Genomic DNA, 25,133 nt, shown 5'->3' with positions numbered 1-25,133 from the left:
CTACTTCTATAGTTTTTGTAACACTGTCTGTCTGTATAATGTGTCGAAAACATACCACAACCGTAAGGAGAAAGAGGAGCTCTGCTGAGGTGAAATCGTCTCAGTTTTGAATAGGGCTGTGACGGTGGCACGTTGTTTTTTTATATATAGCCTACACTTCAGTCAGCGAACAAGCAGCCTAAAAACGCTAAAATAAATCAAAGAAATAATATATTTAATTAAGAAAGTAGCCTAAGAATATTAAATAGGTTATTAAACAAACATTCCTTGTAAAAATGTCCGACAGCTCATCAATTTTTGGCCGACTGAATTTCCAGTCCGACTGTCTTTTTTTCTCTTTCTCTTCCTCATTACACAGCTGCTGATTTTAATAGCAAAGTGATTACATTTATTTTCGTTCCTTTAGTTTATAAAGTTAATTTAGAGATATATTTGGAACACTTTTTGTTTGTTAAATTCAAGTTTTTGTTTTATAAAGTTATACCTAGCAAACAGCGGCAGACAGATCAAAAGCCTGCTTAATTCATCGCGATTTAAATTAAAATCCATTGATATAAAAAACTTAAAACATATCACAATATTAGTTTAATCATTCAATCAATATAAATCCAAAGTTTGTGCGGAGAGAAGCGCGCTTTGCAGGGCATGGAGACGCCAGTGCAATGTGGAATTTCTTTTTTGCTCATAAAGGTAAGAGTAATATACCACCCGGAACTGTAAAGGGTCTACCTTAGTTTGTGTGTACTAACAGTATCAACAAAATGTGCTCTTAAAGAAAACAAACAGAATACGCTTGATATCTTTGGTTTAAACAGGAGCGCTTCACAATAATTAACCGAAACCCAGGTAATTGCCTCACAAACACAATATCTATAGAAAGCTTTAAATTATTATTTTACTATAAAACGAAATAATTAAAATCGAAAACAAAACTCTTTCATTAGCTAATCCATAAAGATGCATTAGGCATTAATGAGCAGATGGCAGGATCGTCAATTTCATCTTTGCAACACTGAATCAGAAAATACTAGTTTATTAATAAGTAATTCGAATATTTTCTTAATTTTTGCCTTGACACATTCATGGTAATTACTTTTGCTGGGGCTTTGAGGCCAGTTTTGCGTGCATTTGAATGCGGAACTCTTCCAGCTGGTCGCTGCTGATGGCAGGACACTAAACACCGCCATGGCAGAATGAATGAAGCAGAAAGTTAGTCAAGTTATCCCGTTCCAGCGTGCAAAGTCACATGACTTTTTTAATGCGCACTGAGGAATTTAATTTGAGAGGCTTCTTGATGGGAAATGCAGCATGTACACCACAGCAAGCCGCTGTCTTGACGGATAGTAATTTTAGTTTATTTAGTCTATATATTTGGCAGATGTAAAGCATACATGTGTATGTTTTTTGTGTTATTCCATTTTTATTTTATTATTATTATTATAACAGTTCAAGGAGCAACATGTTCGTGCACTTTCTAAAGATTTTAGTTCTGTTTTTGAATAAAGGGTTGTAAATCCCTTGTTTTTTTTTTTTTTATCCGATTCATCGATTAATCGAAAAAATAATCGACAGATTAATCGATTATTAAAATAATCGTTAGTTGCAGCCCTAGACCTGAATAAGATATTTCACATAAAAGATGTTATGTGATCATAGTCCACAAGATAAAATAATTTATAAAAATGATCCCGTTCAAAAGTTTACATCCCCTTGATTCTTAATACTGTGTTCTTACACAAATTTTTGTGTATTTGAACCCTTTCCAACAATGACTGTATGATTTTAAGATCCAACTGAGGGACTCATATGCAACTATTACATAAGGTTAAAATACTCATTGATGCTCCAGAAGGAAAAAACATGCACAAAGAGCTTTAATTTGAAGATCAGGGTAAATTTTACCTATTTTGTCTTCTGGGAAACAACTATCTTCTGTAGCTTCTGAAGAGCAGTACTAAATGAAAAAAAAAATACAATATTTAGGCAAAAAAATAAAAAAGTACAATCTCTGTTCTGTTCAAAAGTTTTCACCCCCAGCTCTTAATGCATGGTTTTTCCTTTTGGAGCATCAGTGAGCATTTGAACCTTCTGTAATAGTTGCATACGAGTCCCTCAGTTTTGTATGATCCCTCTTATTTTGGTAAAATAATAAACATTTTGCAGATTCTAAAAGGGGGGTGTAAACTTTTTGTATATATATTTCTCTTAAAAGGTTAGTTGCAAAAAAATGTTTAATTCTGTCAGAATTTACTGACTCTTGTGATCAATTTCACTAATCTGGATTAATAAAATTCAATAAAAATAGAAAAGAAATCTCAAGTTTATTTCAAAAGCTGTTTTTTCAGCAGCCATTACTAATATGCAATCATTCTAATATGCTGCTTTGGTGCTCAATTATTATTTGAATAATTTCTGAAACACCATGTGACACTGAAGACTGGACTAACGTAGTAATCCTTCAAAAGATTCACCCACAAAGTGTAAACTATGCTTTCTTTTTTACTCATTCTCTTTTTTCTACTCGTTTTTGCTTCACCCTTCATCTTTTCAATCTTCATTCCTGCATAATTCATTGTGCTTTCAATTATTCACAATATTTTTAAAAGTTGCTTAGCTGTTCCCAACCTCCTTTTCGTACATTATGTAGGTGAAATGTTCTGTGATGATTATATATGCGGCCCTTCAGCAGCTAACGTCTCTGAATCTCCATTTAACATGTTTTACTTCACCACCGTTCTCTTGGGTTTACATCAACAGAGAGGTGCCAGACAGTAGGGGCAGTTTGTGTTAATGGCTCCCGAGCTGACAAATGGCACCATCTGAATATGACACTATTGTTTCACATTTAGTTTTATTAGCGGAAATATGGAAATTTATAGTTGGGTCTCATTTGCACCAAACACTTTTCTGATTGGACCACATCAAGATTATATTGCTGTTGTTTTTTTATCCTATAATCTGGTATGGTAAATTGCTTACAGGAAATAAAAGGGTCCCCAACATGAGTCTGTGTCATGGGAGTCCATCTGGCATTAACAAGCCACTCTGTGTCATTCGTAGCTTGCTGCTCAAAAGGCTAATGATTGAAGATAAAGCTCATTACTATTCCAGACTACATCTCCCTCGTGTAACCACCAGATCAGGACTTGACAAAGACCGACTATGGTCTGCGACCTTCTGAATTTAAAGATCACATAACCAAATGTGTTACCAAAACCAAGCAGTACTAGGCAAACAAATACCAGGAACAAGATACTTCTCTCTGAAGATACTGATACTGAAGAATACGTTATAATAATATGTTAACTTTTCCATTTGGATTCATACATATTCTAGCATTTTCGAAATCTTTTGGTACCATATTATTTCTGACAGGGGAAGGGCTGGTCCACATTTTAATGTCAAAGGCATTTGTTCAAGAAGAGAGTGGCAGCATTATAGATCACAACAGTTATGTAAATCCAAAGTATGGGTCGGGCCCCTCTATGCTTGAGAGCCATGTGGCCTTCTCAAACACTGAGGGGCAAGACTCTCTTTTAACAAAAGCTACTCAAGCGAGAATCACATCAGAGACGTTTAGTGTGAAGGGTTCCTCGAGTAGAGGAACAGACTTTGTAAATCGCACCGCAGATTCGGCGTGCATCACATTACACTTAATCCCTGCAATTCAGGACGGCCAGTTTTAAACGCTGAATATTAATAAAGCAAACTGGGGGAAATTCCCAAACCCCGCTTTGCTGCGTAAGCGACTGGTAAAATGTTTGTACTACTAACCATTAATAATTAATGACTATTCTCTTTGGTTTACCTTTGATTTGAACCTTCACCATCATTGTCGAGTAGCCAATCAATGAACTGCTTCTGCAACGCCCTTTCAGACTGAACCTAGTTAGGTTCTAAACACTGACAAGCTTAGTCTGACAAACAACAAATACACACTACAGACAGCAGAGCTGTTACAATGCTTTCTGAATGGACACATTTAGTCAAACGCCAACTGTCATTCAAGTCCACTGAGGGGGAAAGCATCTCGTAAACAGAGGAGAACAATATATAACATCTGTGCATCATGTTCACAACAACAGATCACCCTCTGAACATCCTCACTTGATCACTAGAGTGACTAAATTTAGATCTTCGTTTATTTAAACTCAATACAAGATCTGCCAAAAAGGTCTAGTAAACTGTAAACAAAGGAGAAGATTTAACCAAGCTTGCTGGTTGCCTTCAAGTTCCACCCATCTGTGCAGAGAGCGTGACACTACAATACACCATTCTACCCAGCAACAAAAACCCTCACCCGAGCTTCTCGTTTTCCACCAAAACACAATGTGTGCATGAACACTTAATGTGCAGAGCATTAATAGCTGGAATTTATGTGCAACAGCGCATGAGTCACTGCAATAAAACACATTTGAATTTATCAAACCATTCCTGTGGCTGCACGGCACCCCGTGTCAACGGAATCAAAGTTACTAATGTTGTTATTGTAGGACACAGTTTTGACATGAGGAAGGGACAGATGGCTACAAAGCAGCAAGGACATCCCGCCCAACTATTGCACAATGCAACTTCAGCCAAACAAACACAAAATCAACCACTGGGGTAAAAACTGCCAGCAAGAAGCCAGAATGGGACGCAATCAGGTCTTGATGCACAAATGCCAAACCATTACATGGACTTTATTGCTGTTCTATTTGAGACAACAAATAGTACATATGCCTATTGCTACTAGTAACATTTCTTTTCTCACTTGTTATCTCATTACGTACGTAATGACTACTCAGAATGGCTACTTTACAGTAAAATCAAAAATGCTACTAGTAACAAATAGAATGTGCACTAGTGTCTATGTAACAAGCACTAGTAAAGTCAATTGGTGTAGTTAGTAATAATTAAGAAATATCATCCAATACAAAAAGAACATACCGCACTAGTTGAAAGTGAACAGTTGATGTCAGAACCAAAGATGCAAAAATGTGTTACCAGTAATAATGGACTAGTTACATGTCACTGTTGGGATAGTGATGTCTAGTAGCTACTAATATGTAATGAAAAAGTACTAATGATTAACCCAACAGACTGTGGCTACTAGTATCTAATGAATAAGTACTGGTTTAATAAATAGATGCTAGTTAAGAAGATGGAAGAGTACTATACGACTTAAAATAGCTACTAATTTTAATAAATAAACGTTAAAACGACTTGATGTTACACACAGTCGTGCAAAACAAAGTAATCTTTGTTTATTTAGAGAAGCAGGTTGTGTATCGCATCAATATAAACATCAAGTATCGCTACAGGCCAAGTGAAATGATGTTTATCAAGACCACTCATTAAAAGGCAAGCATACATACCTTTCACTTGCGTTTCATACTCCGCAATGATCTCCTTGTCCTTCTTAATCTTCGTCTGAGATGACATTTTTCTTGAGGTATAAATGTAGAATCCAGTGATATGTTGAGCCTTGCGCGCAAGCTCCCGACTCTCACAGTTTGCAGCTTTTCCCCCCCTTCTTCCTCACCAGTACCTTTCAGAAGTGTCCTTCAATTTACATCTGCTGGTAATCCTAATACTTTCCCCTTTGGAAAGAAGCACAAGGGCAGCTGGAAGCACCCTGGGCACACCTGCGCTTTCTCAGATCCGATCCCTCGCGTTCAGAAGAGCTGATGAGCTCGGGGAGAGGCTGCTCCTCCTTGCTCAAGATCTGCCATCTGAAGTGACTGAAGAAAATACAATTCCTGCCTACAAGAAGAGGTTTCGGTATGCACGATGCGGCGTTGCGTCTGTGCCCATTCCGTTTTATGTGGTCCTCAGGATAGCATGCTCTGTAAGGAAGAGTTGAGATGGCATAATCTGAGTTTGACTGGGCTCCGTTGCATTAGAATCTCAGCGGCAAAGCAAAGAACAGAATAGCGCCCGAGCGTCGTATGAGACTCCTCCTATTGTCGAATTCACTCCCTCAACCAATCCAATCAGTTCCATATGCACCCCTCCCAGGGCACACACACACAAACACACACTCTCTCACACAGGGCGTTTCGTTTACACTTCCATTCTTTAAAGCCAGTGTGTTTAGCTCAAGGTATCATTTTCCTCAGAGGTATCAATGTGTTTGTTTTTGTCCTATTTCTCATTAACTAAAATATTAAGTTATAGCCTACACACAATAGGCTGTGAACATCCAGACCAACACTTGACACAATTACCAGGCAATACATGCATCACTGCCACAAATATCATTATTGCAAAGTAAACATGTCAGGGTGAACAAAGTGATCTTGTATAACCCTGAAGGAGGTTTCATTTGCAATAACTACCAGCTGACTGTACATTAATCCTACTACTTACCAAAACAAATAAAAACATGGACATAAAATACTGATTTAAGTTGAGAATTTGAAATTAGTTTACTGTGTGAGAAGAATGAGGAACACTCAACTCAACCTGTCAAACTATTATTATTTATTTTTAATAAATAAGCTTTCCATTGATGTATGGTTTGTTAGGATAAGACAATATTTGGCCGAGATACAACTATTTGAAAATCTGAAATCACTTTTACATGTTGTTTGAACATTAATGTGTGTTGCCAGTTTGTGTACACAACCACCCTAGAATGATAAAAATTCACCCAGTGGTATTTTTTTAAATCTTTAAAAGTAATATCCCCTTTTTAAAATCAGGTCATTCTCAGCTTCTCAGGCCGCTCCCATGATAGTTGATTTAAATGAGTGCCTTACCTGAGACCCGTCCTCACCGAGCTGAAATAGTCAGAGTCAGATCGCCATTGTGTCGACTCAGGCGCAGGGGAAGACAAGAATGTCTCTGATTGAGCGATTGAGGTGTTCTGTTGTTGGATGTAATAATGAACAGAGCAGTAGTCATTTACTTCCGACATCTGAGCCACTGAAGACGCAGAGGATAACATTACTTTCGTTTATAAAAAGGAAAGCGCGGATCCCGATCTACTTTGTGCGAATCGTTCCTGATGCAGCTTCACCCACAGCAGAAGTGAGTAAAAGGGGTTGTTATGCAATTTTGCAAACGGCCTTTCTTAATAATGTCCTTGTTGGCATGTTTGCCACTAAATGAGGCTAAAGTAAACATTACGGCTCATAATCCCACATCAGAGAGGGGCGGGGCGAGCAGAGCCCATTTGCATTTAACGGTACCATGCAATAAAATGAGTTAATTTTTTGCAGAGCTGATTTTGACAAGATAAAAGGGTGTTTTATTACACTACTACTGAGAATTTTTTACCAAAGTATATTATAGACATATCATTAAGACCCTAAAGAATCATACAAACTTGTGGAAAATGGGCATCTGATGACCCCTTTAAGAAAATCCCCTTTAAAGTTGCCTAAATGAAGTTCTTAGCAATGCATATTACTAATTGAAATAAGTTTTAATAAATTTATGGTAGGAAATTTACAAAATATCTTCATGGAACATGATTCTTTATATCCTTTATATCCTATATATCTTTTTGGCATGAAAGAAAAAAGCGATAATTTTGACCCATGCTATTTGAGTTTTTGTGGTCCAGGGTCACATATGACTTTTAATTTATAACTTTTTAATTTTTAGCCACAGAGAGACTTAATGTGACCACAGCCATACAGGAAACGTACTGGATGACGGTCATTCAGAAATGTCATTCTGTCCTTTGAATGCTGCAACTGACCAATCAAATTCAATCATAAAGAAATGCTTTTTTTTAAGAGATGGTTTTTAATAACATCAGGGTTAAAAGCATATCATAATGCATAGATGAACACCTTGAAGTAGTTAAAACGTGGATTAAAGAAAGAGATACTGCATAGAATTGCATTTGTCAGGAATAGTTCAGTCAGGAACATGGTTAAAGAGCTGGTAGTTACCTGGAAAACTGGGGATGGAGGATCAAACCACGTTGCTAAATCACATCACACTCCATTCATTCCAATCCTGCAGTTCATGAGGACAATGTGAGATCTAAAATGATTTTTATTTATTTATTTTATTTGCATGCAATCTTGTTTTAAAGGAAGAAAAGAGACAGCACAGATGTTCAATTCACACTGAAGTTGTTTTTTTTTATTCTGTGGGTGTATCATAATTAGTTTGATTTGCATAATATGGCAGGATGTGTTAAATGTGTTTGGAAGTATTAATTTAACATCCAATTTGTTTTGCGTCTAAAACCCTAGAGTGCTCAAGATGAATTTAGGATGTGATGTCCAAAACCAATGAGCAAGTGACACGAGCGGTGTTCATTCAGCAGGTGTCAGAGATGTTCAAAGATTTGATGTTCTGAGAACTGAGACGGTGGCCTGACAGTTCCTGTCAGCGAGGTGTTTAAACCTGCGGTCTCAGAGACCCACATCATAGCTCTGTCATCATGTCATTCTATCTGCAATCTTGCAGTGCAGGAGAAAAGCTCTTAGTGAAATGGGTCGTGGTCTAAGTGACACTGCAAAACACTAGAAGATGTGAGATTAGAATCCAATGACAAAATCAATAGCTAAATGGGCGTCACAGCTATCCTATAGATTCTCATAGCATTCACACTATATTTCATGGCCTGTACCTCACCTATGTTGTCATTTCTTTCAGAAATAGCACAGTATCTACTTCTCCTGCGTTACTCTATGCTATTTTTATACATGTGGGTTGGGATGTCACTACCATACTGTTAATTTTGTCACTGATCTATGCAAGAAAAGTTTAGTGTTTCTGTAGCCAACCAACATGAGCGTCTTGAGCAGTGTTTAATAAACAAGACACTTGACCTTTTCAAAGCGCACTTTCACAAGATTACCTCAGGAATTTATAATGGAATATGCAAACAGAGAAGTGAGAGGATTACATTTCTGATGTGAAAAAAGATTTTATTTTTATTATATCAATATCCAGACGTCAGGTGGACTTGATTACGGTTTCTGAATGATTCGTAATCAATGCCACCATGCGTTTGGTAACATTTTTGTTCTTTGAAGCATCAAGGAAGGCAATTAACAGCAAGCAGTTGAGAGTGCCTTTTAAATTCCAAATCAGTTTCTAAATTTTAATAATAGCAAACTAACACATTTCAAACACATTTGAAAACCCCTGAAGTTTGATAAATTGATAGGCAGAATAAACAATTGATTGATAGATCAATCTAGAATGACAGGCAGGTAGATTAAATGTATTTGAATCCTTTCCAACAATGTATGATTTTAAGATCCATCTTTTTACACTTAGAACGACTGAGGGACTCGCATGCAACTATTACAGAAGGTTCAAACGCTCACTGATGCTTCAGAAGGAAACACGATGCATTAAGAGCCAGGGGTGTAAACTTTTGAACAGAATGAGAATGTGTACATTTTCCTTTTGTCTAATTTTTTTTTTTCATTTAGTACTGCCCTTCAGAAGCAACAGAAGATATTTACATGTTTCTCAGAAGACAAAATAAGTTTAATTCACCCTGATCTTCAAATTCCAAAAGTTTACACCCCTAGCTCTTAATGCATCGTTTTTCCTTCTGAAGGATCAGTGAGCGTTTGAACCTTCTTTAATAGTTGCATATTCCCTCAATAGTCCCTCAGTGGTCCTCAGTGTAAAAAGATGGATCTCAAAATCATAGTCATTGTTGGAAAGGGTTCAAATGCACAAAAATGCTGAAAAAGCAAAGATTTTGTGGAATTTTTGGGAACTTTTCTAGAATAATATCAGGCAGTTTACTCAGAAAAAACAGCTGTGATCATTCAGGTAACAACAAAGTATTAAGAATCAGGTGTGTGTAAACTTTTGAACAGGGTAATTTTTCATAAATTTAACTATTGTTTTTTCTTGTGGACTATATGTAAATGTCTTTTACGTGAAATACCTTATTCAGGTCAGGGCTAAATAAAAAATAACATGCATTTTGTATGATCCCTCTTATTTTGGTAAAATAATTTACATTTTGGAGATTCTGCAAGGTGTATGTAACTTATGTCTTCAACTGTACATAGAAGGGAAAGGAAAACCATTCTTAAATTCTGAATTTCATTCATTTATCACAGTTAAGGAGGCTGGGGAACAATTCCTGGAACATCATCGGCTATATTGGGGTAATGAACATCCCTACAGGGGCACAAGAATGTATTGTACCCTTTTTTTCATGGCAAAAAAAAATTAGAAAGCAATTTACCAAGCTCCGTGCCCCTCCTCTCGCTTCTTCACTTCTAGGCATCTCAGGGGGCAGCAGCCTGGGAAACTATGACTTCAGTGTTTTTGAGGAACAAAGCAGCATTGTGAGGTTCTTCTCAGTATTATAGCTTGAAGAATTACGGAGAGAGAAAGAGAGCTTCCTCCGGGAGGCTCAAAACACCACTGCTGAGAATATATGTGCCATGGAAGACTCTGGCTGGACCACTGCCAGGGTTTTAGACCACTGTAGATGAATGAAATTTGGACAAGTTGAGAAGCTGGAGATAATGTTTGCATGTACAGTTGTACAGTTGACCAATATCTGATGCTACATAATTATCTTGCAGAAATTAGAAGATTAAGATGAAATCTTACCTTTAGCTGCTCATAATCACAGCAACAGCGAAAACAAGCCAAATACTACATGTTGCTATATATAATCACAACTACAGCCAAAGTATAATGCCAAGAGCAGGTTAGAAATCCTAAAATATTTCCTGCACATACTTCCCATTCTTTTATCATCCACATCTGGCACTCAGCTGAGGTGGCCTATTCACTGCCATTGCACAATAAATCCATGTTAGATTATTCCTGTCATATTAGCAAAAGAGAAAAATATTACGCAGTTTAAAATCAGTTTAACATTTAGGCATTGATAGAATTGTAAATAATGACGTTAAAGAACCAACATATATTTTCCTTTTAGTGGTTTGACAGTTATTTTTATTTGGAGGAGACAGTTTAAATGATGTGGAAATGGCATCTTGAAATGTCTTCGGCCAATTTCAGACTATTCAACTCTTCCTTTCTACAGCTCTAGCAAAACAAGACCATTAGACCATTTGTTTTTATTATATCAAGCAATGTCATGTTTACAGTACGCATGAAACTCTTTCTGCTCACAAAGCCTAACGAGACTACATTGTGCGTTTTATTTAGATGTAGTCAGTCTAGTGTTGATGGTGTGAAAGATAGAAAGAAGGTGAGAAGCGAGATGATAGACTGATAGATAGAATGAGAGATGGGTTGGAGGTTGGTGAAGCCCACAGTGTCAGATATGGCATCTATTTAAACTGACATGGCACAACCAACACAGTACAAGATTTTACAAAATGTTTAAGCACGAACATGTATTTTCAGGACTGTCAAAATACTTTTCAGTTACTCCATAATGGTTTAAGGTTCTGAGTAACTGAAAAGTATTTTGACAGTCCTTCCTTTGATATTGTACTTTAACCTCCTTTATACCCTTCTGCCCTCTTTCTTTCACTTCTACTTCTTGAGCTTATTTTTATTGTCTCATCCCTCTTTGTTCAATATAAAGGAGAGTGTTCATTCTGACAGACAGTGTTTGAGGGGAAACACAGGACTCACGGTTGAAATCATGTGTAGTGCTGCTCACAAATAGACTGAGGCTGTACACACTGCAACCCCTGCAGCTCACAATAACAATCAGTCCCATCTGGCTGACAGCACCAGTCCTCCATCCCCCAATCCAGTCTTCCAGTCTCTCCTCACGTGATTTCTGCAGCTCTCTCTTCTCTAACTCAGACTGCAGACAACAAGTCCTTTCAAAACTTCTGTCTTTGAAGTCTGTTGTCACAAAACTGGACAATATGCAAACTAAAATTGGGCTCTATGTTGCACACAAACATTTAATAATAGCCAAATAACACTGAAGTTGTTATCTGGAAGTTATTATGAAACTACAGTGCCTTGCAAAAGTATTCATACCCCTTCATTTTTTTCACATTTTGTTTTGTTGCAGCATTATGTTAAACTGCTTTAAATTGGTTTTTCCCCACATCAATTTACACTCCATAAACCATAATAATGACAAAGCAAAAACCAGATTTGCAAATTTGACAAATTTATTAAGGATAAAACACTGAAATAAGTATATTGCATAAGTATTCATACCCTTAACTCAGTACATAGTTGAAGCACCTTTACAGCCTCAAGTCTTTTTGGGTATGATGTGACAAGCTTTGCACATCTGCATTTGGCAATTATCTGCCATTCTTTGCCTCACCTTTTCACCTCTCAAGCTCTGTCAGCTTGGATGGGGGCTGCCAGACATTTTCTAGAGTCCTAGTTGTTCCAATCGTCTTCCATTATGGATAATGGAGGCTACATGCTTCTGTGAACCTTCAATGCAGCAGATTTTTTTCTGAACTCTTCCCTAGATCATTGCCTTAACGCAAGACTGTCACTGAGCTCTACAGGCAGTTATCTTGACCTCAGGACTTGGTTTTTGCTCTGATATGCATTTTCAGCTGTTAGACCTTTTCTGAGAGGTGTGTGCCTTTCTAAATCATACTCATTCAAATGAATTTGCCACACTTTAACTCCACTCGAAGTGTAGTAACATCTAGAAGCAATATGAATGCTCCTGAGCTAAATTTCGAGTGTCCCAGAAACTGAATTTTTTAGTTTTTTATTTTTAATAAATTTGCACAAATGTTAAAACCTATTTTTTTGCTTTGCCATTGTGGAGTAGGGAGTGTAGATTGATGTGGGGAAAAAGTAATTTAAAGTAGTTTAACATAACAAAATGTGAAAAAAATGAAGGGGTATGAATACTTTCGAAAGGCACTGTAAGTCAAATTAACCAGGAAAAGAGGTGCATTGAAGACAAATACATGTCACAAAGTTTCTAGTAACTCATAAATCATTGTTTTTTTCTCTCTCTATCATAATAGGACTGGATTTTTTTTTTAATCAAAGGATATCTTTATCTGCATTGTGCCCAAAATACGAATTCAAGAGGTTTTCAGTTTGAGGTAAATTAGTTCATCCTCTGTGACCTTGGTTCACAAAACCAGGTAGCATGGGTATATTTGTAGCGATAGCCAAAAATACATTGTATGGGTGAAAATTATTGTTGAATCAGGATATTAAGTAAAGATTATGAAAATATTTTGTACATTTCCTACCATAAATATATCAAAACGTAATTTTGATTAGTAATATACATTGCTAAGGACTTCATTTGGACAACTTTAAAGGCGATTTTCCCAATATTTTGATATTTTTGCACCCTCATTCCAGATTCCAGATTTTCAAATAGTCGGTTTCGGCCAAATTATCATATCCTAACAAACACACATCAATGGAAGACTTACTTATTCAGCTTTCAATATGATGTATAAATCTCAGGGTCACATTTGTAATTAAGTCCGATTATTTAGCATCTTTAAACGTGAAGTAGGCCAATGCACTTGCGCTCTCTAGTGGTCATTTCGCATTACACCCTTACGTGTGAAGCGTAAAATTATATTTAGTTTATCACATTTTATTAAAGAGTGTAGCATAAACATAGTAGAAGAAATACTGTTTTTTTTTTTTTTTTCATTTAAAAGGTTTGTCCCTTTAGTTTGGTTGTCGCATTGACCTATTATGGCTTTTATTTTGAAATCTATAAAAGCGTTCATTGCGCACTAGTGACAGGAAGTCCGCTTCCACGAATCGGTTCATTTGAACAGTTCAATTCAAAGAACTAGCTCAAGTGGAAATTGACATGTATTCCAATAAAGTCATTTTAGTAACATAATGTTGTTCATTAAAGTATGTTTTTTTATTAAAGTTATTTTTTTTTAATAAAACAAGATGTTCTGTTGAAGTAACGTCACGTGAAATGCATGGTATATTTAAACAGCACATATAAAACGTGACTTAAAACTGCTGTACTAGATGTGAGAGGAAAGAGATTTATAAGTGCTTCTAATGTTTCGATCAAAAAAAGTTTGGCAAAAGATGCACCTGTGTCGATCCCAGTTCTTCTAGAAGCCCCTCTTTTCCTCCTTTTTTGTTTTCCTCGTTGAGAAATGATGTCCGTGGTGATAAGAACGAAATGGTATGGAAGTATGGAAAATGGAACGTATCAAATAAAGCCGATTTCGTTTGTAAATGAATCATTCAAATGAATCATTTAATCAATTCTTTGAACTGATTCAAACGATCCGACTCATAATAACGATTCGGGCATTCGAGGCACATGCCATCTGATGTTACTTGGATCAAAAAGCGAAAATATGCAAATTACGCAATATCTTCAGACAGCTTTTCCTCGAATGTTATAGCAGCTCAACATTTAATGTTAGCTCGATTAGCTTACAATACAGAGCGATAATGTTTAAGACAATTTGGTTTCTCAATCGGTTAATGCACAGACACAGTGGAGTGTCAAAACACAGAGTAAGTGTCTGATCTCTTATGTATTTTAATTACGATAACTCTGGTCAAATAAACATAAAACGTGAATGTTTTGTATCTATTTTATTTATTTATTTGATGCGCTGTTGGTTGTTTTCCAGAGTGTTGTGAGGTATTGCTCAAGTGCAGCAGAGGGCGCTGTTGCTCCTTCGGCAGACTGCAGTATCACAGCAGAGCAGGCGATCAGACTGTGGGCTCAACATTTCACGCTGCACGGCATTTCAGAGCCTCTTCTGTCTAGCCAATACATCATATCTCATGTACTAGGCGAAAAAACTGTGAGTTTCTGTCTCGGAATGATTTGGTACAACGTAAAAGTTCCATAAGACATTTTTGTCTTATGTAGACATGATTCAATGTATACATGCTTGAATGTATTCAGTGACCTGCTTGAGTTTTCTCCCAAAATGGTAGTGTGTGTAAAATAACACTTAATATAAAAAATGAATGATTAAAAAATATTTTAGGAAATTACTTTAAGAAATTAGTTTTAAATTTACTCCCATTCCTTCCTCTTTGCAAAATCAAAGCCATAGATATTTCCCTTTCCATGACACTGTGTCCTTGTCTTTCTTTGTTGAAAGCTGGAATGTGTGCAGAGGAAAAGGCTGAGAGACACCCTGACTGACAGGGAGAGAGAAAGAGTGTGGGAGTTATGCTCCAAACGCCTCACAAGGTACTATTTTACAGTTATGCTCACTACAACTTTACTGAGTTTTTAATGACCGGGACCCTGGACACACTTGTCAAGGCCTTCACAGAACTTCATTAAAAGTTCTTTTGAATCGAGTTATTTTGAAATGTCATTTGTTATTCATTTACTCTCTTTAGATGAACACTAAACCATTTCCGAGGACTTTTAACTTCCACCCACTGATCTTTTCTTATTTATGTCTAGTGAAGGACAAAGCTCGTGTTAAACCAGTATGTTTTTTTTTTCTTCAGTGGCCTACATTGATGGTGATACAATGCAGATATGCAAATAATAAAATGAAAAATGTAATATTAACTTAATTTGTAACACTTTACAATAAGGCTGCATTAGTTAAGGTTAGTAAACAAAACTTTTGTTACAGTATTCATTTAAAAAAAAATACAGCTGTTAATTAGTTAGTTAGCCTAAACAATATTAACACATACAACTTAATTTTAAAAATGCGTTATTACATGGTAAAATTAACAGGAACTAATAAATGCTTTAGAAGTACAGTCAAACCAAAATGTGTTCAGACAACTTCAGCATTTTTAACATTATCACAGTTTATTTGCTATAGTTTAGAAAATGGTAATAAAATATGACAAGAACTTGATAATGCCATAACTTTGATTGAAAGGTATGTAATGGATTACAATCAACCAAAAATTCAGACAACTGTTATTATGACAATATTTACACAAATACTACCAAGCAAAGTTTAATTTTGTTCAGTCTGTGATGTAAATTAAAGCAATTAAAGAAAAAAACACTTAAGCAAACCATTGTCAGTTCAGTATCTGAATAATTTTAATTTTAAATTAATTTGAATATTTTTTTCTGGTAGTCCACTGTATGAAGAATTTTTGGGTGTAATATGTCACAGTTTATTTTATTTTGCTATGCTCACTTATATGAACTATAGTGTCCTGCACCCACTAATAAAAAAATAAAAATAAAAAATATCTGGTGTTTTTTATTGTTAGTTAATTTTAACTGATGTAGATAACTAATGTTAGCAAATACAACTTTTTGTAAAGGATTACCACAAGACAGTACAAATCCAATTCAGATACAATGAGATCAAAACAAAATTGTACAAATTAAATTACCACATTTAATTCAATATTTTTCTTAAATTCCCCAAACAAGGATGTTTACTGTGTGTTGAATAAACTGTAGATTTGAGACTGATAAAATGTGGTTAAAAGTAGCTGATTTATAAAAGAGAAGTAAAAACATTAGAAAATAGATTGCCTCTTGACCTTTTCTCAAACCTGTGTGCACTTTTTTTTCTTTAGGATGCCTGTACAGTATGTGATTGAAGAATGGGACTTTAGAGACCTCACCCTAAAGATGAAACCTCCTGTGTTCATACCCCGTCCTGAAACTGAGGTGAAAAACTTGAATTTTGCCACAAGTGGACTTAAAAGTGGACGTGACTTTTTTTGGATTAACATGGACTGCATGTTTGAAAACATCTATTTCCATTCGGACCATGTAGGAGCTGGTTAGTCTGGTTCTGGAGGACCTCCGCTTGATACAAAGGACTGATTTACGATGTCTAGAGGTGGGCTGTGGATCTGGAGCCATCTCTCTTAGTTTACTACACAGAATTCCACAGGTTTGCACTCAGTGTCTTTTTTCTAATTATTTATCTTGCTCTTCTGAGTAATGTAGCATGTCAACTGTAACATCTGTACCCGTGATTTATTTTTTTTTAAGCTCAGGGTATTTGCTTTGGATCAAAGCCAGACAGCAGTGTGTCTTACAAGGGAAAATGCAAACAGGTGACCACCAGCACCTCTGTTCACCACTGATTATATGTGACCCTGGACCACAAATTAGAACATTTTTAGAAATTGAGATTTATGTATCATTTGAAAGTTGAATAAATAAGCTTGTTAGAATAGGACCATATTTGGCAGAGATACAAATATTTGACAATCTGGAATCTGAGGGTGCAAAAAAGTCTAAATTTGTCAAAATGAAGTTCTTAGCAATGCATATTACTAATTAAAAATTAAGTTTTGATATATTTGTGATAGGGAATTCACAAAATAACTTCTTGGAACATGATCTGTAATTAATATCTTAATGATTTTTGTCCTAAAATAAAAATAAATAATTTTGACCCATACGATGTACTTTTGGCTATTGCTACAAATATACCCGTGCTGCTTAAGACTGGTTTTGAGGTCCAGGATCACATATAAAGCTTATATATTTGGATCTTTATCACTTGATTTTTTTTATTTTGACTCTTCCATATTCTTTTTTTTGTTTTTTCCAGACTGGGTCTGCAAGACAGACTCGATGTTCACCATTTAAATGTGATTAAGGGTAAGACACTCAGCAATAACTAGTCATAACAGTTAATTATTATTGTGAGACTGATTTCCTGCAAAAGTGGCAATTTTTGGTCAGCACACAACAAACGTCATTTCTGGTCAACATGCCTTTTTTGACGTCACTGGCTGTTATCTGGTGATTAATTTTTAACAGCATTGGACATCTAAATATCTCAGGAACACTTTATTGCAAACGTAAGATATAAATATTAGGGCTTCAGGCTTGTGTTGTGCTGTCACATGGGCGGTTGTGGCTCTAAACAGAATATAACGTGATATTTGGGTCACCGCCTTAAGCATTTCCTTTAATAATGGTTATAAAATGGTTATCAGAAATAAGCTATTACTTAATCGTCATGAAATTAAATTCATGGAGAAGCACGAAATGTCATTTTTATGATCTAAATGATAATGAATTTAGATGGAACACAAACCCTAATGTGTAGCGATAAACTGTTTAATCATTTTGGAGTCAGTTAGCCTTTCTATGCAGGTTAATTCGACAAAAGCAGACCAAATGGAAATAATTCTTAGCCAAAGTGTCATTATTTTTTCTCTTGAAGAAAAGACCATAGAGAGATGAAAGCCAGGTCAAGACTAGACGTGTTATTTTAATTCTCTGTGCAAACTTGCTGATGTTTTAATGCAGAGATAAAATTTTAACAAGGTCGCTTGTCTGTTTAGTATATGGAGAGGAAATGCAGCGTGAGGGAGTGACGGGCATCTTTGATTGTCCCATTTCCTTGATTTTCTCTCTGTTATGTCTGGCCGATGTGACCAGTGTATGAGTCACAAGCAGACCTGCACGTAATCCACAGCTCACAATTCCACAGAAGGCACCACGGATTCTGTAGAACTTCAATGTCGGTCATTCGATGCACAGTTCTACACATCCCACGCTCCTTGTATGTTTATTTACTAAATACTGTTGCGAATTTCATCAGATGCCAGTAACAAGCTGCATTTTCCAAATTTAAATACACACCACAAAATTCTCACCCACAGTCCGTGAAGAAACTAAAAACAGTGTGGGAATTCATTGTGTGTATCATAACATTCGTAATTGATTTAGAATTAGTGCAACTTGAGTGCTAGTAGATAATGGAGACTTTGATGGATCAGGCCAGGCGGTTCAGCCCAAATCCTAGAAGGGCCTCTAAGGTAGCGACATGGAAATGTTCCGCAAATTCCAGGGATTTATTAAGCTTTTCCTGTTAAAGCTTGTGCCTCTCTTCCCGCTAGATGGCATTAAAAACAGCCCGCCTGAATGCTAAATATCAGATTTTTAACTCTCTGTGGCTTACCCGCGTTACTATTATTAGACTGTGACATGAACTTGTTTGCTCTATAAAGCTGCACTTCAGTGACTGCATAAATGAAGGTACTTCTGCAGAAATGTGTTGTTTTGGTTAGCAAGTGTTGTGGTTATTGCTAGCAGGCATAAATGGAGGCTTTTCAGGAGATTTCATGGTTCGTTGACACTAATATGTGACCCTGGACCACAAAACCAGTCTTAAGTCGCTGGGGTATATTTGTAGCAATAGCCAAAAATACATTGTATGGGTCAAAATTATTGATTTTTCTTTTATGTCAAAAATCATTAGGAAATTAAGATCATGTTACATTAAGATTTGTAAAATTCCTTCTGTAAACCTATCAAAATGTAATTTTTGATTAGTAATATGCATTGTTAAGAACTTAATTTGGACAACTTTAAAGGTGATTTTCTCAGTATTTTGATTTTTTTTTGCACCCTTATATTCCAGATTTTCAAATAGATGTATCTCGGCCAAATATTGTCCTATCCTAACAAACTATACATCAATAGAAAGCTTATTTATTGAGCTTATTACTCAGTTGTTTAACCTTATGACTGGTTTTGTGGTCCAGGGTCACATATATGTTTTGACAGCCAGTTGGATACGTCATATACTATATATGTGTGTGTACAGTATACAAACATGAGAAAATCAAATACTATTATACTACTGTGTATATACCATATACCAGGGCTGCATTTTTTTTGGATCAAAATATAGTAAAAACAGTAATATTGTGAATATTTTTTACAATTTAAAATAATGTATTTTTTTTTTACATTTTACAATTTTCGTCCGCAAGAAACATTTATTATTAATATTAATGTTGAACAGCTGTGTTGCTTAATAATTTTTTTGGATGCATAATATATGTTTCTTTGATGAATAGACTTTTATTTGAAATAGAAACTTTTTGTAACATTATAAATGTTGCTTCTGTCACTTTTGAATAATGAAATGCATCCTTGCTAAATATTAATGTCTTTAAAAAAAAATCCTATAGAAACATCTGTCATATGTTATATGTTTGTGTGTACAGTAACAGTATACATACATGAGAAGATCAAATACTATTTTACTACTGTGTATACATATAAATAGCATCTAATTCAATTTATACTATTTTTATATAATGTTTACATTACTGTTTGAAATTTTTGCACCAGGGCTGCATTTTTTGATCAGAAATATGGTAAAAACAGTTATTTTGTAAAATATTTTTTACAGTTTATAATAGTAGTTTTAGTAAAATAATAGTTAAAACTTTTTGTAACATTATAAATGCTCTTTCTGTCACTTTTGAGCAATTAAATGCATTCTTGCTGAATATTAATTACTTTTTTTAAAAATCCTATAGAAACATCTGTCATATGTTATATGTTTGTGTGTACAGTGTACAAACATAGAAGATCAAATTCTGTTATACTACTGTGTATACATATAATATTTACACTAATGTTTGAAATGAAATTTTTTGCACCAGGGCTGCATTTATTTGATCTAAATATAGTAAAAACAGTAATGTTGTGAAATATTTTTTACAATTTAAAATAATTGTTTTTTAGTTAAAAATATGAATTTTATAAAAAAACCGAATTTTCAGCTGCCTTCCATGACACGCGATCTTTCAGAAATCATTCTAATATGTTGATTTAGTGCTTAAGAAACATTTATTAGTATTAATGTTAAACAGTTTTGCTTAATGTTTTTTGGAAGCCATGATACATGCTTCTTTAATGAATAGACATTTAAATCAATTAAATACATCCTTGCTGAATAATAATTTCTTTAAATAAAATTATACTTAAACAAATCTGTCACATACTATATGTGACCCTGGACCACAAAACCAGTCATAAGGTTAAATTTTACAAAATGAGACGTATACATCATATGAAAGCTCAATAAATAAGCTTTCTATTGGTATATGGTTTGTTAGGATAAGACAATATTTGGCCGAGATACATCTATTTGAAAATCTGGAATCTGAGGGTGCAAAAAAATCAAAATGCTGAGAAAATCACCTTTAAAGTTCTCCAAAATAAGTTCTTAACAATGCATATGACTATTCAAAAATTACATTTTGATATATTTATAGTAGGAATTTTACAAAAAATCTTCATGGAACATGATCTTTACTTAATTTCCTAATGATTTTTGGCATAAAAGAAAAATCAATAATTTTGACCCATACAATGTATTTTTGGCTATTGCTACAAATATACCCCAGCGACTTAAGACTGGTTTTGTGGTCCAGGGTCACATGTGTGTGTGTACAGTATACATACATGAGAAAATCAAATACTATTATACTACTGTAAGTACATAGAAATAGCAACTAATACAGTTTATACTATTTATATTATATTTACAGTACTGTTCAAAATTTTAGAGTAGTAGTGTTTTAAAGAAGTCCGTTATGCACACCTTGGACCGCATTTATTTGATCAAAAATATACTAAAAACAGTATTGTGAACAATTTAAAATAATATATTTTTTTATTTTACTATGTTTTAAAATGTAATTTATTTCTGTGATGGCAAAACTGAATTTTCTTCAGCCTTCTGTGTCACATGATCCTTCTGAAATCATTCTAACATGCTGATTTAAAAAAAATATCAAAAAATATTTATTATTAATATTAATGTTGAACAGCTGTGCTGCTTAATATTTTTTGGAAGCCATGATACAATCTTCTTTAAAAAAACAGACATTTCTTATTTGAATTAGAAACCTTCCATAACATTATAAAAGCTGTTTCTGTCACTTTCGATCAATTAAATGCATACTGAATTTTTATTTTTTTTATCCTCTATACAAAACAAAATGGTCATATGTGTGTGTATACAGTATACAAAATGTTTGAGTAGTGTTTTTTTTTTTTTTTTTTAAAGAAGTCCATTGTGTGCATCAGGAAGGCATTTATTTGATCAAAAATATAGTATAAAAACAGTATTTTTTTTACAATTTAAAATAATTGTTTTTTAATTTAATATATTTTAAAATGTAATTTATTCCTGTGATGGCAAAACTGAATTAGATGTCACATGATCCTTCTGAAATCATTCTGAAATCATTCTAATATGCTGATTTGGTCCTTAAGAAACATTTATTAGTATTAATGTTGAACAGTTGTGTTGCTTAATGTTTTTTGGAAGCCATGATACATGCTTACATAAAGTGGAAACCTTTTGTAACTATAAATGCTGTTTCCGTCACTTTTGATCAATTAATGCATCCTTGCTGAATATTAATGTCTTAAAAAAGCAGTAGTGTACTGTATATCCCTGCTGAAAAAACAGCTAATACCTGCCTTGGCTGGTCTTAGCTGGTTTAAGCTGGAAGTAGCTGGTTTTAGCTGGTCTCCCAGCCTGGCCAAGCTGGTCTGGCTGGTTTTAGCTGGTGGTTTCCCAGCCTGACCAGCCTGGCCAGGCTGGAAAAGTGGCCAAAACCCCTCTAAAACCAGCCTGCCTTCCAGCTATGACTTGCTAAAACCAGGCTGGTTGACCAGCTAAAACCAGCCAACCAGCCTAGGTTTTAGCTGTTTTTTTTCACCAGGGATGTTCAGTATATACTATGATAGTATTTGATTTAAGCACAACAACTGAAAATATTCCAGATTCAACATTTGTGTGATTATTTTCCTATCCACTCATTATTGTTGTTTAGTTTACGAGCTTTTAATTTCCAGTGCAAATCGATGTTTTGTATATGACGGTGAGAGAACAAAACATGTTTTGTATTCCCAGATGCAGATACGATACTGAGCAAATGCGACCCCGTTGACTTTCTAGTCAGCAACCCTCCCTACTTGCTCAGTCAGGACATGGAGACTTTACAAACAGAGATACTCAGGTTAGGCCAACATGCGGACACACTCAAAATGTTCTCTAATCTTTGACGTGTGTGTTTGAGAACGTCTCGTGTAAACTTTTAACCATTCCCGCCTCTTCCCTTGAAGGTTTGAAGACCACAGAGCATTGGACGGGGGTTTGGACGGCCTGTCTGTGATTAGGCCGATTCTGGCTCTGAGCTCGAAGCTCTTAACTCAGCGAGGGTAAGACGTGTGTGTTTGTCTAAAAACCATCATATGTGGTCTGGCAAAGCAACTGGTTCTCTTTGAATATTTTTGTGTGAGTGGCCTTTTAGCCAAACGCAGTATAAATAGTATGGTATAAATGCGCTAAGAAGCTTTCCCAGCATATCTTAAATGCTTCAGGGAATCGAGTGCTTCACAGTTCTCTGTAGTTCAGTTGATAACAGTATTCCAGGGACCAGAAGGTTCTCCCCGCCCTCATCACTTTTGAGACACACACATACATACATACACACACACACACACACACACACACATGCATACACAATAACAAATAACACAATTAGCCTTTGGTGACAAGTTGCAAAACCTGTCTTGTGTAAGGTGATCCTATTCCATGTTCGTAAAACAGCAAATTCAATAAGCATTTCGCCGAATGGATGAGCGATAAACTCGTCATGGCCTGAGAGCATTGCACGTGTCGTTTTTTTTTTAGTCGGTGAATGTCAAGTTGTCTATATAGGGTTTCAGATTTCTTTGGGTGTCTTGTTATGTCCACTCAAGGTTTGTTTCTTTCGTAGAAATGACACATGCTGTCCTTTCATAGATACTGAGAATCTATTGAGCGGGTTATACTAGCATTAGCTTTCAGTTTTTCTGTCTCAGACGTACTATTCTTCATGACTAATGGCTTACGAGATTGTTTACTTGCTGAAACATCCTCTCCGCCCAACCTTTTCCTCTCTTACACTTTTGAATGTCCTTGTCTGCCCAGGCGTGTTTACCTCGAGGTTGCCCCATGCCATCCTCCAGTCATCCAGCAGCTGATACAGGAGATGATGCCGGAGTTGCTTTATCTGGAAACCCGCTATGACCTCAGTAACAGGTCAGATACTTGTGTTAGGGCATGTGACCTGCCCTTTGTTTTGTTAATGTTTCCTTGCAGTGTGATTACATCAGTGATGTGGAATTATTTGCTAAATATCGAATAAGAGTGGGGGGGGGGGCTGTAAATTTTAGGGCATATCAAAATTGTGATTTTGTGAAGCACAGGGAGTCTTAAAAAATTGAAAATCGTAAAGAATCAGATATGTTTCTATAGTAAATATAATTTTTTTTAGCTGTATGTGACTGTACAAATGTAATAATTTTAAAAATATTTAAATATAATAAATAAAAAAACAAGGAAAATATATCATTTTAATTAAAAACAATACAAATAAAAATGTATTGCATGTTTCATAAAAAAGTATATATAAAAATCATTTTATATATTAAAGAAAAAGATATCTATTTATCTATCTGTCTATCTATCTGTCTATCTGTGTATCTATCCATCCATCCATCTATAAAGATGAATTAAAAACCGTAAAGAATCACATTGCTGTAGTAACTAGTAAATAATATATAATATTCTATTATAAACCAAGAAAAATATATAATTTTAATTTACATGTAAAAAAAATATATTATTCAAAATGTATTACATGTTTAATAAAATTCAAAATGTTTTAAATATCGTACTTTTTTCTATGTAAGAAAATAAATGTATTTACATATTAATAAGTATTTATTTATGTGTGTAATGAATATTTTTATTTTGTGTGAATGAAAATATTTTTGTTTACTTAATTTCAATGAAGTTTCAAATATCTGGTACAGTGTTTTTTTTTTATACAAATAATATTATATATTTTTAAATCTAGGAAAAAAATATTTTTTAATTTGCATGTAAAATAAATAAATGTTTTTGCATGTTTAATAAAAATGTAATTTATACTGTACACACACATGACAAACATTTTTTTTATATATAAGAAAAAATTATTATGTGCATACAAATAAAAAGTGTGTGTGTGTGTGTGTGTGTGTGTGTGTGTGTGTGTGTGTGTGTGTGTGTGTGTGTGTGTGTGTATATATGTATATATATATATATATATATATATATATATATACAGGGGTTAGACAATGAAACTGAAACACCTAGTTTTATACCACAATCAGTATGGTGTTGGGCCTCCTTTTGTGGCCAAAATCATTTCATCTTGGGAATGACAAATACAAGTCCTGCACAGTAGCCAAAAGGATTTTGAGCCATTCCTCTTGCAGAACAGGGGCCAGGTCACTATATGATGCTGGTGTAGAAAAACATTTCCTGACTTGCTCCTCCAAAACAGCCCAACGTGGCTCAATAATATTTCGATCTGGTGACTGTGCAGGCCATGAGAGATGTTCAACTTCACTTTCATGTTCATCAAACCACTCTGTCACCAGTCTTGCTGTGTGTATTGGTACATTATCATCCTGATACACAGCACCACCTTTAGGGTACTATGTTTGAACCATTGGG

General features: G+C 35.0%; 2 protein-coding genes across 2 annotated transcripts in view; one reads left to right on the top strand and one right to left on the bottom strand.

Annotated features, from left to right (window-relative positions):
- srgap3 (SLIT-ROBO Rho GTPase activating protein 3) overlaps nucleotides 1-5,424 on the bottom strand; it is a 132,753-nt gene extending 127,329 nt beyond the window's left edge. Inside the window, exon 1 of the mRNA XM_073852569.1 lies at nucleotides 5,358-5,424. Within this exon, the coding sequence (XP_073708670.1) occupies nucleotides 5,358-5,424 (67 nt within the window). The remainder of the gene's footprint in view (nucleotides 1-5,357) is intronic.
- Nucleotides 5,425-14,159: 8,735 nt separating this feature from the next.
- The window catches only part of hemk1 (HemK methyltransferase family member 1), a 23,313-nt gene continuing 12,339 nt past the window's right edge, over nucleotides 14,160-25,133 (top strand). The window contains exons 1-3 of the mRNA XM_073852036.1: nucleotides 14,160-14,364; nucleotides 14,484-14,660; nucleotides 14,967-15,058. Coding sequence (XP_073708137.1) covers nucleotides 14,299-14,364; nucleotides 14,484-14,660; nucleotides 14,967-15,058 — 335 coding nt within the window. The 5' untranslated portion in view covers nucleotides 14,160-14,298. The remainder of the gene's footprint in view (nucleotides 14,365-14,483; nucleotides 14,661-14,966; nucleotides 15,059-25,133) is intronic.

The sequence above is a fragment of the Garra rufa genome, chromosome 12 (assembly GCF_049309525.1).
Source record: "Garra rufa chromosome 12, GarRuf1.0, whole genome shotgun sequence".
Taxonomy (NCBI): domain Eukaryota; kingdom Metazoa; phylum Chordata; class Actinopteri; order Cypriniformes; family Cyprinidae; genus Garra; species Garra rufa.
The sequence above is the reverse complement of the archived record's forward strand: the minus strand, read 5'-3'. Positions and strand labels throughout refer to the sequence as shown.